Here is a 13,910-nt window from a genome sequence, read left to right on the forward strand (position 1 = left end):
ATTCTGTTACTTTATTACTGTATTTCCCTCACATGTACACCAGCGTGACATATTACTGGACGATCTAACGTCAACTATGCGTGCTGTATCTGGCCTCAACCTCTAGATGTCGCCCTTTATTCACTCACTTCCTGTGCCGCAGCTCCCTGCAGGAAGTAGAGGTGCATGTCCAGCTGGGGTCCTGACTTCCTTTGTCCTTGAGGTCACATGGAGCACAACCCAGAGGCATGACACTAGTGACCTCCAGGAACTATTCGAAAGGCTAAGATTGGTGATGAACCTCCTTTGATGGTGAACTTGTGTGATACCTCATGGAGAATTAGTATGGAGAAAAGAGCACTGAGAAACACTGCTCTTTTTTTTCCTAAAACCGAGCTCAACAAAACTATTTATTGCTCAGAGTAACAGCTAGCATTTTGCATCCGATGACTGAGCTTAAAAGTCAAAGCACACATTAAAAAAATAGAGGATATTCATGTACAATTCAAATAAAACGAAGCAGAAATCTGGGTGTCAGTGGTTTACCGAGTGATCATTGTGTTTTAATTCATTGAACTTCCTTACCTGTTGTGACAGACTTTGCAGATTTCGATGTAGTGGAGTTTGCAGCATTCTTGGTTTCCTTATCTTTCTCCTCAACTCTTGAAGATTTTACTTCTGTAGCAGTACTGCTTTTGACTGTTTTCTCGATTGGATCTTTCTTTTTTGGAGAAGCGGTTTTGGAAGATTTCTCTGATGAATCCTTCAGTCCACCTAATTTTGAGGAGGCAGCCAACTGCTTTGCCTTGCTTTCACTTTTTCTTGCTGGGGAAGAAGATTTTGTCTTGGTCCCTTGTTTTTTCGTTTTTGTCTTTTCTTTGGGGTCTTTTTTCATTGGTTTTCCTAAGTTTTGATCCAGAGGCAAAGCTTCTGGGTCTATCATGGAAACATCAGGATGCCGAGGAGAAGGGTTAGGGTCGTGCATTGGAACTGGAGGAGGGTCCATATGCTTGTACGTTATAGTCTTATCGGTTGGTATAGTTTCAGATTCATCTTCGGAGTCAATGTTAGCATCCGCTGTGATAGACGGGCATTCTTCAGTTCCAGGAGGAACATCTGAGTCGGTCTGAGAGGGAGCAGACTCGCTCACTGAGGTTGGAGGCGTTTCATCACACTGGCGTGCTTGATGTTTCCCTCCAGATGGGGGCTGCGCTCCTCCCATTTGCGTGAGCGGCTTCTCCTGCTCTTTGGAATACTCTTCACTTGCAAACCACTCCAGAGGATTAGGGTTAATAAAAGAAGGAGACAGTTCTGTTTTTGGATGTTTATATTCACAAGCTGACACGAGGCATAAATCCACATCTTGGCGGGCTTCAGAAGACGAATCCTTCTTAGGTGTGAAATATCTGTATGCTGTCTCACTGGAATAACTGAGAGCATCAGACACACTTTCGTTTTTCTTACTGTCTAATTTGTCTGAATAGGATGAAGGCGCCTGGCCGTGCAATGAGGTGGATTCTTGAAGTATGTCATTTGCTTCTAAGATTTGGTAACTAATTTGTTCTGAGGAAAAGTTTAGTGGTGGTGACTGTGAGGAGTAGCCACCAGCCGATTCTTTAATCGCTGAAGGCCCTTCTGGTAAGCTAGGAGAGTGGGTGGAAGAGGTTTTCTCCAATGCCAGTTCTGGTTCTTCATCTGGACTGTGCACTAGCTTAGTTGCTCCTGGTGAGTAAAGCGGGATATCAGCATCCTGAATGACATCTGAGAGAGATTCCTCCTTTAATGGAGAAGCCAGTTGTGATGGTGTATGAGCAGATGATGTAGAAGGGGAGGCCTCCAAGTGGGACTCCGAAAGGAGCTCGGTGCGATCTTTTCCTTGGGCATATAAAGCCTGTCCAATTGGTGATGATTTCAGTGCAAAATTTAACTCCTGCATTTCAGAGGGGCTGTAATCCACTTCAGTTGGTCCATTCTCTGATATGTGAAGCATATTAGCTCCTACTATTGGATGCTCTGGAGACTGACGGCTGAAGTCCATTGCCAAGGATTGTTCTGGTGATTCTTGGCTGAATTCTACTGACATTGTTGACTGCTCAGGGGATCTCTGATCTTGAACTGGTGTTCTTGATGTTCCAGCCTTAGGAGAAAAATCTGGCGGAGAAATTGACATGGGTCTTGGGCAGTCTTCTTTAGATGGAGACATTTCTGTTTCTTGAAATGTTGTTGGTGTCTGCACAACAGACACTGACAGTGAATCATCAACTTCTGTTGAATGAGGGGAGCCAACCTCTGCATGCAGAGAAGGAGACACATCATCAGTGGTTGGTTCTAGGAATGAGCTGGTGGCAACAGATGCTGTAGAAATTGAGGCAACACCTTCCAAGTGAGAAAATGTGTCCTCAGCCACAACTTCATCAACAGGAGTTGCAGATTTGTCAGAGGCTGTTCCTTCAGAAATGGACATTTTGGTGTCTTCCTTAAAGTATCCAAAGTGGTTAATGTCCACCTGTGTTGGCGAAAACTCTGCTGCAGATTTCCTTTCATCCAATGCACTGTAATAATGAGAGTTTGGGGTTCCGGTGTTTTGTGCTGTTGTGTTTAGAGTAAATTCATCCTTAGTTGTCATATGATCAATGCCTTTGGTATTTTGTTCTGGAGACAGCCGTTCTGGAGCATGTTCAGAAATGGGACTTTTCTCATTGAATGATAGTCCCTTTTCATTCTTTTCTTCAGAAGAACTAATAGCGTGTCCAAAGGGAGACTTTACATCCGCACTTAAATATGTTTCATAAGACACTTCAGAACCTATCAATGGTGGACTGCGCAAAGGAGACAATACTTTCTCAATAGGAGATTCAGAATCTGGCACAGGCTCATCCATTGGACTGATTCTTGGACTATCCAGCTTTTCTATGGGATCACAAAACTCAAAAAGAACTGGAATAGTGGACTTCTGCGTGATTTCAGAAGCAATCTGGCTAACCTTTTCATCGGTTGGGGACTGGTGAAACGGTGTGTGGCCTGCACTCCCTAAGGCTGATTGTGGTGGGGAAGCCACTTCTAATGTTTTGTCATCAGGGCTGGCACCCTGTGCAAGCGATTCTTGGAGGTCATCAGGCAGTGCATGAAGAACATCTAGATCAGATGTTTTTATTTCATTTGGGGTTAAGTCAAAATTTACGCTACGTTCACTCAGAGGTGTTTTTGGAATTGGCGATGGAGGTGCGGGGCTTTTATTTGGGCTATCTTTGTCATAATGCGCCTCTGAATAATTGTCTCTAATATCAAGTTTTGTGGTAGTTCTGTCTTCCATATCTTCAATGTACATTCCTTTCACGGCAGACTTGCAATACTTATCCTCTTCAAGTGATGAAGGTGGTGATATTGTAGAAGCCGACGGATTGTAATCTTTGCCCTCTGTTGCATCAGATTTTGAAGCATCAGATAACTCATTGAAGCCATTGGGAAGCTGAGAAACTTTGCCTTTATCATATTCTTGAGGGTACAGTGAGGACTCATACTTGGTAACATTGACATATTCCTGAGATGGAGAATCACTTTCCTCGTTGTTAGTCTCATCGCTCATGACATCCCGAGGTGTTGACATTTCATCCATAGGAGTTGGCTCACTAGAAATTTCAATAGTTGAATGGGTAAAACCTGAAGTGGCAGTGTATTCTTCTGGTTGGTCTTCTCGGTTTTCTTCATCTGAAGCAGTGGCTTCACTTTCAGAACCACCAGGAAATGTTTCATAATGAATGGAGGAGGCTGGTTCAATAGTTGGGGAATGAGGTGAAGCCTTCTTATCTGAAGAAGTAATGTAAAGTCCATACTTGTCCTCGCCACCACCGATGAATGCAGATCTGCCTTCCATAACCATGCCAAAGTCCTCTTCATGTTCTACTTTTTCAATCTCTTCATCTTCTTCTTTTGCTTCCTGAGTTTTGTCGTCATCAACTTCTTCTTCTGTCTCTTCAGCATCTTCCTTTTCAGCAGTTTCATCCATATCCTCTTCTGCACGTTCATCCCCTGTCTCAAATTCGTATTTTCCAATATTCTTGCTCTCTTTAAATTTAGCATACTCCTCAGCTTCTGTCTCAATTTCCTCCTCAGTTTCTTCTGCTTCACCAGTTTCTACAGCTTCCTCTGTGTCATGCTGTTCTGCAGTGCTCAGTGAAGCCCTCTCTTCCATATCTTCACCCTGTTCTTCCACTTCTTCTGTCTCCGCCTTTTCCTCAAAGTCTCCAGTGTCAGATGTTTCTTCCAGGCCAGTTCCTTCATCTTCAAATCTTTCATTTTCATCCACCCTGTGCCTAACCTCAGGCTCAAGCTCTTCTGGTGTCTGCTCACACTCTCCCTCAGCCTCTGTGGTAGTAATGCCCTCGTCAGTTGAATAGGCATGCTCCTCTAGATCTGGAGATGGCTTCATGACAACATAGCCTTCATTCTGCAGAGTTTCATTTGGAACTTCGGTGTCTGTGTCCTGATAAGCAGGTTTTGTTTCTGCTACCACCACAACTTCTTCTGCCTTAAGCTCTTCAAAGTCTTTTGTTAAGTCCTCTGGTGAAGACATCATCGATCGCTCTGCTTCAAGTTCTGCTGTATTTCCGGAAGCAGCTACCGTAGCAACTGCTGCTGCCACGGTAGCAGCAGTGGTTCCCAGTGCTGCAGCAGCTGCTTTTTTCCCAGTGATCTTGACCTCTTTCTTTGTCACCTTACTTTTTACCTTTTCTTTCGGTTTTCCAGGGCTGGCACTTTCTTTTTTAATAGGTTCTTCTTTTTTCGGAGTCTTTGGTTTCACCAAAGGTTTCTTGACTTCAGTTGCGGAAGTCAATACTTTCTTGGATTCTTTTGGAACTTTTTTTACTTCTTTTTTGGAATCCTTTTCTTCTTTTTTAATTTCTTTCTTCTCCTCTTTTTTAGACTCCTTTTGAGGAACTTCTTTTTTAATTTCTTTCTTCACTTCTTTTTTAATTTCTTTTTTCACTTCTTTTTTAGGTTTTTCTTCTTTTTTAATTGGGGTCTTTTCATCTTTTTTAACTGTTTCTTTCTTTTGTTTTTCCTTTTCCTCTTTTTTCTCCTCTGTTTTTGGCTTCACTTCACGTTTCACTGGTTTTTCCTTTGCAACTTTTGGTTTTACCTCTGACTTTTGCTTTTCAACAGCTTCAGATTTTAGTGGTATTTCCTCCTTACTTGTTACATCTTTTTCGACTCCCAATGCCCTGGTTTCAGATTTGGTATGCTTTTCCTTCTTCACCGTTGGCTTTTCTTTGTTTTCAACTTTTGGGGGCTTTTCTGATTGGCTCATTGTTATTATTTCAGGGGCTTCTTCTCTGGAATCCTTTTTGACAGGCTTGCTGACAGGTGTTTTATTGCCTGCTTTTAAGCTCTCTTTACTGTCCGCTCTATGTTTAAGCTTTGCTTGTTTCACTGCTGGGCTTGGTGCACTGTCACTTAAATCTTTCTGTGTTACTATTGGTTGCTTAAGGAAATCTAAATGCTTCAGTTTTTCTAGTCCTTCCAGAATGTTGTACTGGGTAGTGTTTCCTGGAAAGAGTACTCGAATTATTTTTTCTGTGGGATTAGCTGGATGCCACACAATCAGTGATGAAACGGACGTTAAATAGTTGAGTGGAATATCGACTTCTTGGCCATTGGGCAGAACCAATCCACCTTTGTCTTTACTAGTGCCAGTCCAATGCTGCATAAACTGTTGCATTTCTTTGCTACCTTTGACCGGATTCAGTACAAACATCTCAAGTTTTCCCACTCCCATTTTTTGAAACAGAATAAGTGGATCAATTACATTTCCTACATTTCTTAAGAGGGGTTCTGGCTTCAAAGACAACTTGTTCAAATACTGGAGTGTGAAACAAGCTTCTTCTAGACTTCTCCGTATTCTAAAATTAGGTTCTGGGTTTTTCAGATTCTCAGGTACATTGAGAAAAACAACTCCCAGATCAGGTGAAATCAAATTTTTTGTCCAATCGCTGTTAGTTGTAGAGCCTTGCGACTGCTCCTCTTCCAACTCAGCCATTTTTCGCTGTAACATGCTATTGATTCCAGGGAGGTTATCATCACCAATGTGGGTCAGTAAAATAGAGTCTACTCTATCTAAGTGCCGAATCAGTTTCCAGAAGCAAGACTTGCGTTCGGATCCACCATTGATAAGCATATTGAAGCCATTTACTGCAAACAATGCAGAGTCACCTCGCCCACCTGGAAAAATATAACAGCATGGCTTTGAGAGTTTCAAAAATCCTCCGGAAGTTGGTGGCTCTAAAATGTCAAAAGGAGAAGGTACTTCAACAGATTCCGAAAGATATTCTGTGAATTCTGACAGCCCTTCCATTTCAGGTAGAATTGAAGCAGAGTTAAGTTTAATGTTGATGAAATCTTGAAGGTTATGTCGATCTAAGTTTGAGTTTTTCCAGTCTCCTTCCTCAGGGCAAAATAGTGTTAGACTTGCTTTGTTGGCAGGATGGGTAGTGCTCAGTAACTCGCCAATCTGTAAAATAAAGAAATATGTTTAATTTATTGAAACAACAAGGCTATTTCTGTCTTATACATATTCTGCACATAAAGTTTGTACTCTGTTTTACCCAGAAAATACTGAGCTATATATTAGAGCATTGAGCTCTGATTTGTAGGTGTGGTTACTGAATTCACTGAATAACGCTGAACGACAAGTAGTCATGTCTCACAGAATGCATTGATTATTCCGAGGTCTCTGTTTTAACCGATGAAATTCCGTTCAGTGTTTTTAGATGTTTCATAAAAGCAACATTTCCCATGAGCATATGAACAGAGATCTGTACCATTTAGATGTAAACTCTAAATGCAGAATTTATTGGTAAAAACTGCATTTTCAGTTCCATAAACTCAAGTTTATTCAGCAGATTACGATGAAAAGATGTCTGCCCCTAACAATTGTGGCATATTGCAGTGGCAATAGCGTGATGTGCACTGTTGCAAAACCATTTTGACTTGGGGATCTGCAGATTCAGCCAGTTTTCTGAGTAAATTAGTTGTAGTATATTGTTTTTTTTTGCGGTAACAACGCCCATTAAACAGCAGCAGCAATTCAAATAAGTACATAAAACGAGAATATAAAATCATTTATACGTGTGCTTAAAATAGGTCATACATCCTAAATTCAATATAAAGATCGAAAGTGCCCTAATCATATATTCTATTATTACAAGATACATTGCTTTCTTTGCAACCAAGCTCTGTGCAGGAACCACTACAGCTTGAATACAATGAGGTCAGTAGTTTTTTACTTAAAGATCCTGAGCACTGACCTGGAGTCTCTATCATGCAATGAACCACAGTTAGAAATAATCCATCTCTTTCGAAGTACATGGTAACGTGGACAAATCAACATCTAGTGGTCCTATGTCTCCTTGCTGACTTTACAAACTGTGTAGAGATCCTTGCCCAGAGTATCATTTGAATTATCTCCAACCTGAAGCGGAAGTGAAGCGTCTTGGCTTCCTGGGGTAAAATGTTATGCAGACGTGGTTCAAATAATAGGGTAGATTTAAAGGGTAAAGATGTATTAGTCATCCACGTATTGTTTACCCGGCCCATTTGATCCTAACATATGCCCAGTTTTTCATTTCTACCAAGTTTTTAATAGCACTCGTGCATCCAAATGATTGATTCACAAAATGTCCAAATGTAGTTGGCTGGGCCAGGATTTTACAAAGTTCAGTCACGGGGCACTGAATTTGCCTTCTAGAACCATGGCAGGAGTGTAGCTTAACAACATTTGAAATTCAATGGCAATATATGCATAAATGAGTTCAGAAATCCAGAAATGCATCAGTTAAAACGAATAATTGCTTAATTTCCCCAACAAAACCTACCACCCCTTCTCCATTGACCACTTAAACCATAACCACCATGCAACCACTACCTGTACTAGGTCCAATATTGAGAACTCTTCGGAAGTTTGAAGACCCACATGCAGCCACTGCCTGTACTAGGTCCAATATTGAGAACTCTTAGGAAGTTTGAAGACTGCCATGCAGCCACTAACTGTCCTAGGTCCAATATTGATATCTCTTGGGAAGTTTGTAGACCCCCATGCAGCCACCACGTGTCCTAGGTCCAATATTGGGAACTCTTGGGAAGTTTGAGGACTGCCACGCAGTCACCACCTGTCCTAAGTCCAATATTGAGTACTCTTGGGACGTTTGAATACCACCATACAGCCACCACCTGTACTAGGCCCAATATTGGGAACTCTTTTGGGAAGTTTGAAGGCCGCCATGCAGCCACTACCTGTACTAGGTATAATATTGGGAACTCTTGGGAAGTTTGAAGGTCTGTATATGCTGCTAACATTGAAGTAGAGACAAATACGTTTTTTGAGCTTTATGACCTTCATGAAAGTATTTCAGTAAATACATATATAGTATAACTGTATATTCACACAGTGTAATATGATATTTATTAACACTGTTGAGTGAGTGGAGGAGCCCAGATTTACAATAGTCGAAGCATCAAGTGGATTGTGATGACATTTCCCTCCCACTACTTTTGACTCATTTTATTGCACAAAATGTAATGGTATACAAACCCTCATTTCACAGAGAACTGTGAAATATGAAGACTGTTGCACGGTTTCCTGTGAAATATGGGTTTCACGGGGAACCTCAAACCACTCTACAAGCATTGCCATGGTCAGGGTTACTAGGATTATGCAGCAATCGAGGACCACATTACGTGGCAAAATTAAGCAGTAAAATTGCAAATTATTCAGCATAATCTCTGGCTGTATTATTTTGTTAATTTGACCTACAAAGAAACTGTTTGTAAAATCTACAAATTATGTGGCAAATGTAGAAAATAAATAATAATGGATTAAATGCTGCAGCCAGAGTACCACATAAATCAACTTGTCTCACCACTGAGCACTGCTTTCTCAACAATGTTTACATGAAATGTAAACAAAATCTAAACATTCTAATTTCCAGTTACCTGCTCTTTGAAGAACAAAGGGCCATATTATCAAGAAAGGGCAATACATTATCGCTGCTTTTATCAGCAGGAAACTGCCGCTAAAGCGGCGATAATGGGCTTGATAATATGCCCTTGTGAATTCCCATAGAAGCCCAGGTTAACACCAGAACCTGGGCTTCTGTGGGAATTCACAAGGGCATATTATCAAGCCCATTATCGGCGCTTTAGCGGCAGTTTCCTGCTGATAAAAGTGACAATAATGTATCACCCTTTCTTGATAATATGGCCCACAGCTTTTGAAGGATATTCTCACAAATAATATCTGGGCCGATGTACAAGCGATCTTGTGGTTGCAAAATCACAATGCTTTTTTATTTACTAAACCATTTTGCAATTCGGTAATAGGTTACTGAATTGCAAAATGTGCTTAGAAAGACATAACAAATTGCTAGTTGGAAGGGGTGTGTTAGGGCGTCCCTTCTAAATTGCGATTATTTATGGTATGTATTAATGTTTTGTGACCGAAATCTGGCTGCAAAGCATTGAAAAGTTACTGGCATTTGAGGTGGGATGTTAACACATTCGCAAAAGGGAAAAGGGTGCCCTTGGGACACATTTCCCTTTGTAAATGTATAAAAAAAGATGTTAGGAAATAAGCAGTCATCCAAGGGACCACTGCCAACCCTCAAACAAACTTTAAAGGAAATATACTTTTCGGAATGCATATCAGTTTCCTTTTGGGTAAAATAGGTTGCATTTACAAAAAAACAGTTTACTTTATTTACATGCGATCACAGCCACGCTGGTCTGCTCACCCAAGCAGACTGCTGTCCATGAGAATGCATCCAATTGTAGTGATTCCTAATTTGTGACCTATCTCAGGAATATTGATGAGGTAGGTCGGATTGTGATCAACTACGAGTTGAAATGTTGTAAACCAATCTATTAGGACTCAGCTCCGTTCGCATTTTTTTTTCCATTTGGAAAGAGTCAGTGAGAAATTTGTGATCACTTTTTGCAAAGGAAAATTTTGTGCATCTGGCCATGGTCCTATATTGCCATCTTAGGGTTCTAATTACATTTACAAAGCATATGCTCTTCAGCCTTGTGGTTCATGATATCTCCAGGACCCCTGATTGCAGTGTTAGTCCATATTACACAGATGCCTGTTGCGATTTTCTCTTTCTCTCTCTCACTAGCACGCGTGTGCACGCACAGATACACACGCATACAGAATCTCTAGCATCATGGTTCTACATTACACATAGTTAATGCCTTATGTTCTGTTTGAGAAAACTGCAATCAAATCTGCAGAATGAGCCTACATGGCCCTTATCTTGATCATTTAAAATGCGCCGGTTGGTTAAGGGAGGCGAATGCTACCAAGGCAGTGTCTGAAAAGTTGTACTTCCGATTAAAATTGTAGCAGGAATTTTAATTTCCTCTACATCAACAAAAACATCTGGATGAAATTAGACCAAACTTAGCAATAAGTCAGAAGTTTGACAATCTTGGGGACAATTCTCTATTTTTTTTTAAAGAAAATTAGACAAAAATGGCCAATCTCCCAATTGCCATCTTATAGTTCAAAAACCTACACTACAAGTTCACAAACTGAGATTAAACTGATTGAATGACATAGCTTGAGATTTTTGGCTCCAGTGACCATTATAAGGTACATAAAACAGCTGCCTCAGTTCACAAACCCTGCTCGCATGTGCCTTATAAACAATACTTAAATATGCTAAGATGAATATTAATAACTGCGAAAAAATTATAGTGAAGGGAGACTGGGTTAAGGATGTGGTAGAAGACCATGCCATGTCCCCCGAGCCAGCTTGGCATTGCTGATAGCCATTCTGCTGGACATCGGTCAAAGTCATTCCCTGTGAGCTCAGGCTATTGCCACTGGGTAGTTAAAGTTAGGACCAGGTTTTTATAGGACATTGATTTTTTTTGAATAGCTAATAACTTTGCAGTCGTTTAATAAATCTTCATGAAACCTTCCAAAAAAAGGTCTCCACCCCAGCTTCTTCTTGGAAAGTTTTGGGGGCTCCATTATGCGGGAGCCAAGACAAAGAAGGGGGCCCAAAATGCATTTTCCCAATGCAATGTTCAGTAAGAAAATGTAATTGCGATACAGCAAAAACATCTGAATGGAATTAAACCAACTTTGAAAGAAAGCTAGATCTTGATCCAGAAAGTGTGCTCTTTTAGGATTGATGTAAATCTGAGTAGTTTTTGAAAAATTAAGGTTACAAATCTATGGAAATTTCATGCTGCGGAGGATAAGCAGACCTGACAGATCAAAAGATAAGATCGGATTGGTTGCCATAACATAACCAAATATGTTGCAGCAGCCATTTTAGGGATTAGGGACTCAGCCCCTTGTCCTGCAAAACCATACCTGGGGGATGAGGTCAGTGGGTCCTTCAAAAGGCTCGAGGTGGAGGGTTGCATGTACCCTTCCTATAAAAAACATTTTAGCCCAGGGGAATGGATTCCCTGGGCCCCTCAAAAGGCATGGGTAGGAGGCTGCTCACCCACTTCACTTTAAAATCATGTTGTGGACTTTTTTTTATAACCTATGCCCTTAACTCGTGGCCTCATCATGCACTGCTTATACCCCTACATATTAAATCACACATTAACATTCTCATTGACTGCTCTGATAACATGCCTAAGAAGATCTGAAATTACATCATTGATAGCACAACTGTGCAGGGTGAGGCACAAAGTTATTTCAGGGCACGAGTTACAGTTACTTGAGACAACTATCACTGGTGAATTTCAGTGCTTTTTAGTTCAAAATGTTATCTTTTAACTGACATTTTCACCTAACTATACAGTTACGGTATATTTTTAATTGGTACAATATATATATATATATATATATATATATATATATACTTACTTACTTTATTATACAGTTAATAAAAACCGTAATGTACAAACATAGCAATGCATGATAGAATAACATTTTTAAATGTATAAGATCAGATACTTAGTGCTAAGCATTATGCAGTGTGGTTAAAATAATGTTAACAAACTACCCAGCTCTTGCTAGGGCCTGGGCTGAATTGTTGCTAAAACACAAAGCCGATGCTTCCCTACAATGTCTCAGTGACTGTTCCCGGAAGACAGGAATCAGTAAGCGGTGTCGGTCGGTAGCAAAGAATGGGCAGCAGCATAACAGGTGGAGCCAGGACTCGTGTATGTAATTGCAAAGCCTGCAAATGGGCTTCTCATTCCACCAGGCCCACTGCGGATTGTAGTCAAAGATTGGTAGTGCTAGCAGCCTCATGTATAGTATTTTATTGCGAGTCTGGGGATTAAGGGAATAGTTAAAATATGGTTGAGGTTTCCCCTTGATATATGATTCATTCAAAGCAGTGAAAAGTACATTTTTAGATAGCCCGGCAACGTCTGTCTGGAATGAAACTGAAAAGATTTGATTTGTTATTGTTTTTTTCCCACATTGACAGGGGGATAGTTGGGTTAGTGAGAGAGGTTGCTTCAATCTTTAGTGTGGAAATGGCAAGGTGCAACTGTTTATGCCAAGGGGAATGTTCGTCCTTGAATGCAGCTTGTAATTGCTCTTTTAAAGATTGTATTGGTGCTCGTAAGGTGTGAATGTAGAATTTAATTAGGTCTCCCAGGCAGTAGAGGTTTGCACATGTCAGGCCCAGCTCAAGTCTCATCCTCCACCTCCTTGCGTGTTGCGGGACAGAGAAGATTTTCTTCTAGGCTTTTATTTGTAAGTTTCCCAGAAATACATCCATTTTCCTGGGAATATAAATATCTATTTATAGTTCCAGGTATTCAACCGGACGTTGTTTTAATTTCAGTTTCTCCCACAGTCAACATGTTCCGCCTCACAGCCAGGGCTTCTTCAGGGCACTATTATAAAACATTTTCTGGAACCGTTGCTGCTTCGTTTCTACTGAATATCTAATGGGATAAAAATAGCTATGGAACTACATACAGCTATTCCATAATACCGACTCACGTTCTTTACAGATATTGGAATACTTTCAGAGGAATAGAGATTAGTTTTTTGACAACTCATAATAGTGCCCTGAAGAAGCCTTGTCTGTATGGCGAAACGCATTGGCTGTGGAAAAAACTGAAATTAAAAGAACTTCTTGTTGAATATCAGGAACTATAAATAGATAGGTCTATTCTGACTTGTGTTTATTGTGATTATATTGCCTCTCATTCTTTTGCTATACTTGAATGGGGATACTTTGGGAATGCTGCTCGGTTGTCTATATGATGACACGCTGTCTCTATCACAGACTTCAATGAATTTACACCTATGATTTTTCTAGGTAACTCATCTCTTTTGCATTTTGTGAATCATTTTTTGCTTCAAATGCTGTCCCAAGTGTTAATTTTAACAGCTTAAATCTAACCTGTACCAATCTTCCGGTATATGGTGTTTTGTGTGTTTGATATGCCTTTGGATAAAGCGACATAGCTTAAGAAGTACATTGCTCTCCTTGGAAGTTGTGTTGGTATGAAAGATTTTATTATTTCAATAATACCATGAATGTAACTTGCAATACCCTTGAGAAAGTTCCTATCTATCAGTTATGATGGTGTCTATGAATGCAGCTGACTGTGTTATACATAAACTGATCAGCCATCGTGAAAATTCTAGCTGATCTACTTGCATATGGAAGTGTTTGTTGATGTATATTTGTATCAATTGGTAACAAAAGATATTTTTATTTAATTAGATAATTTTCCTTTTTTTGGCTAGACATATATACTCCTGTGTTAAAAAAAACTGTGTTGCAACCGCTTCTACTTTTGATTTCTCAAATACTGCCTTGTAATTACAAAGGATTTTATCTGTAATTTACAAAATGCAATCATAAATTCTATTTTCTTGCATCTGCGCAGTTGAAACACATTTCCTATACATCATGCAAATTATAAATGGACCACCTCACTTT

At 40.2% G+C, this 13,910-nt stretch overlaps 1 protein-coding gene across 2 annotated transcripts in view; it reads right to left on the minus strand.

Moving 5' to 3' along the window:
• Positions 1–13,910, minus strand: part of MAP1B (microtubule associated protein 1B) — a 392,043-nt gene that overhangs the window by 26,800 nt on the left and 351,333 nt on the right. For both annotated transcript variants that reach the window (XM_086960803.1, XM_086960804.1), the window contains one exon: positions 565–6,487. In XM_086960803.1, coding sequence (XP_086816929.1) covers positions 565–6,487 — 5,923 coding nt within the window. The remainder of the gene's footprint in view (positions 1–564; positions 6,488–13,910) is intronic.

Source organism: Lissotriton vulgaris, chromosome 3_1 (genome assembly GCF_964263255.1).
Source record: "Lissotriton vulgaris chromosome 3_1, aLisVul1.2, whole genome shotgun sequence".
In the NCBI taxonomy this organism is placed as follows: domain Eukaryota; kingdom Metazoa; phylum Chordata; class Amphibia; order Caudata; family Salamandridae; genus Lissotriton; species Lissotriton vulgaris.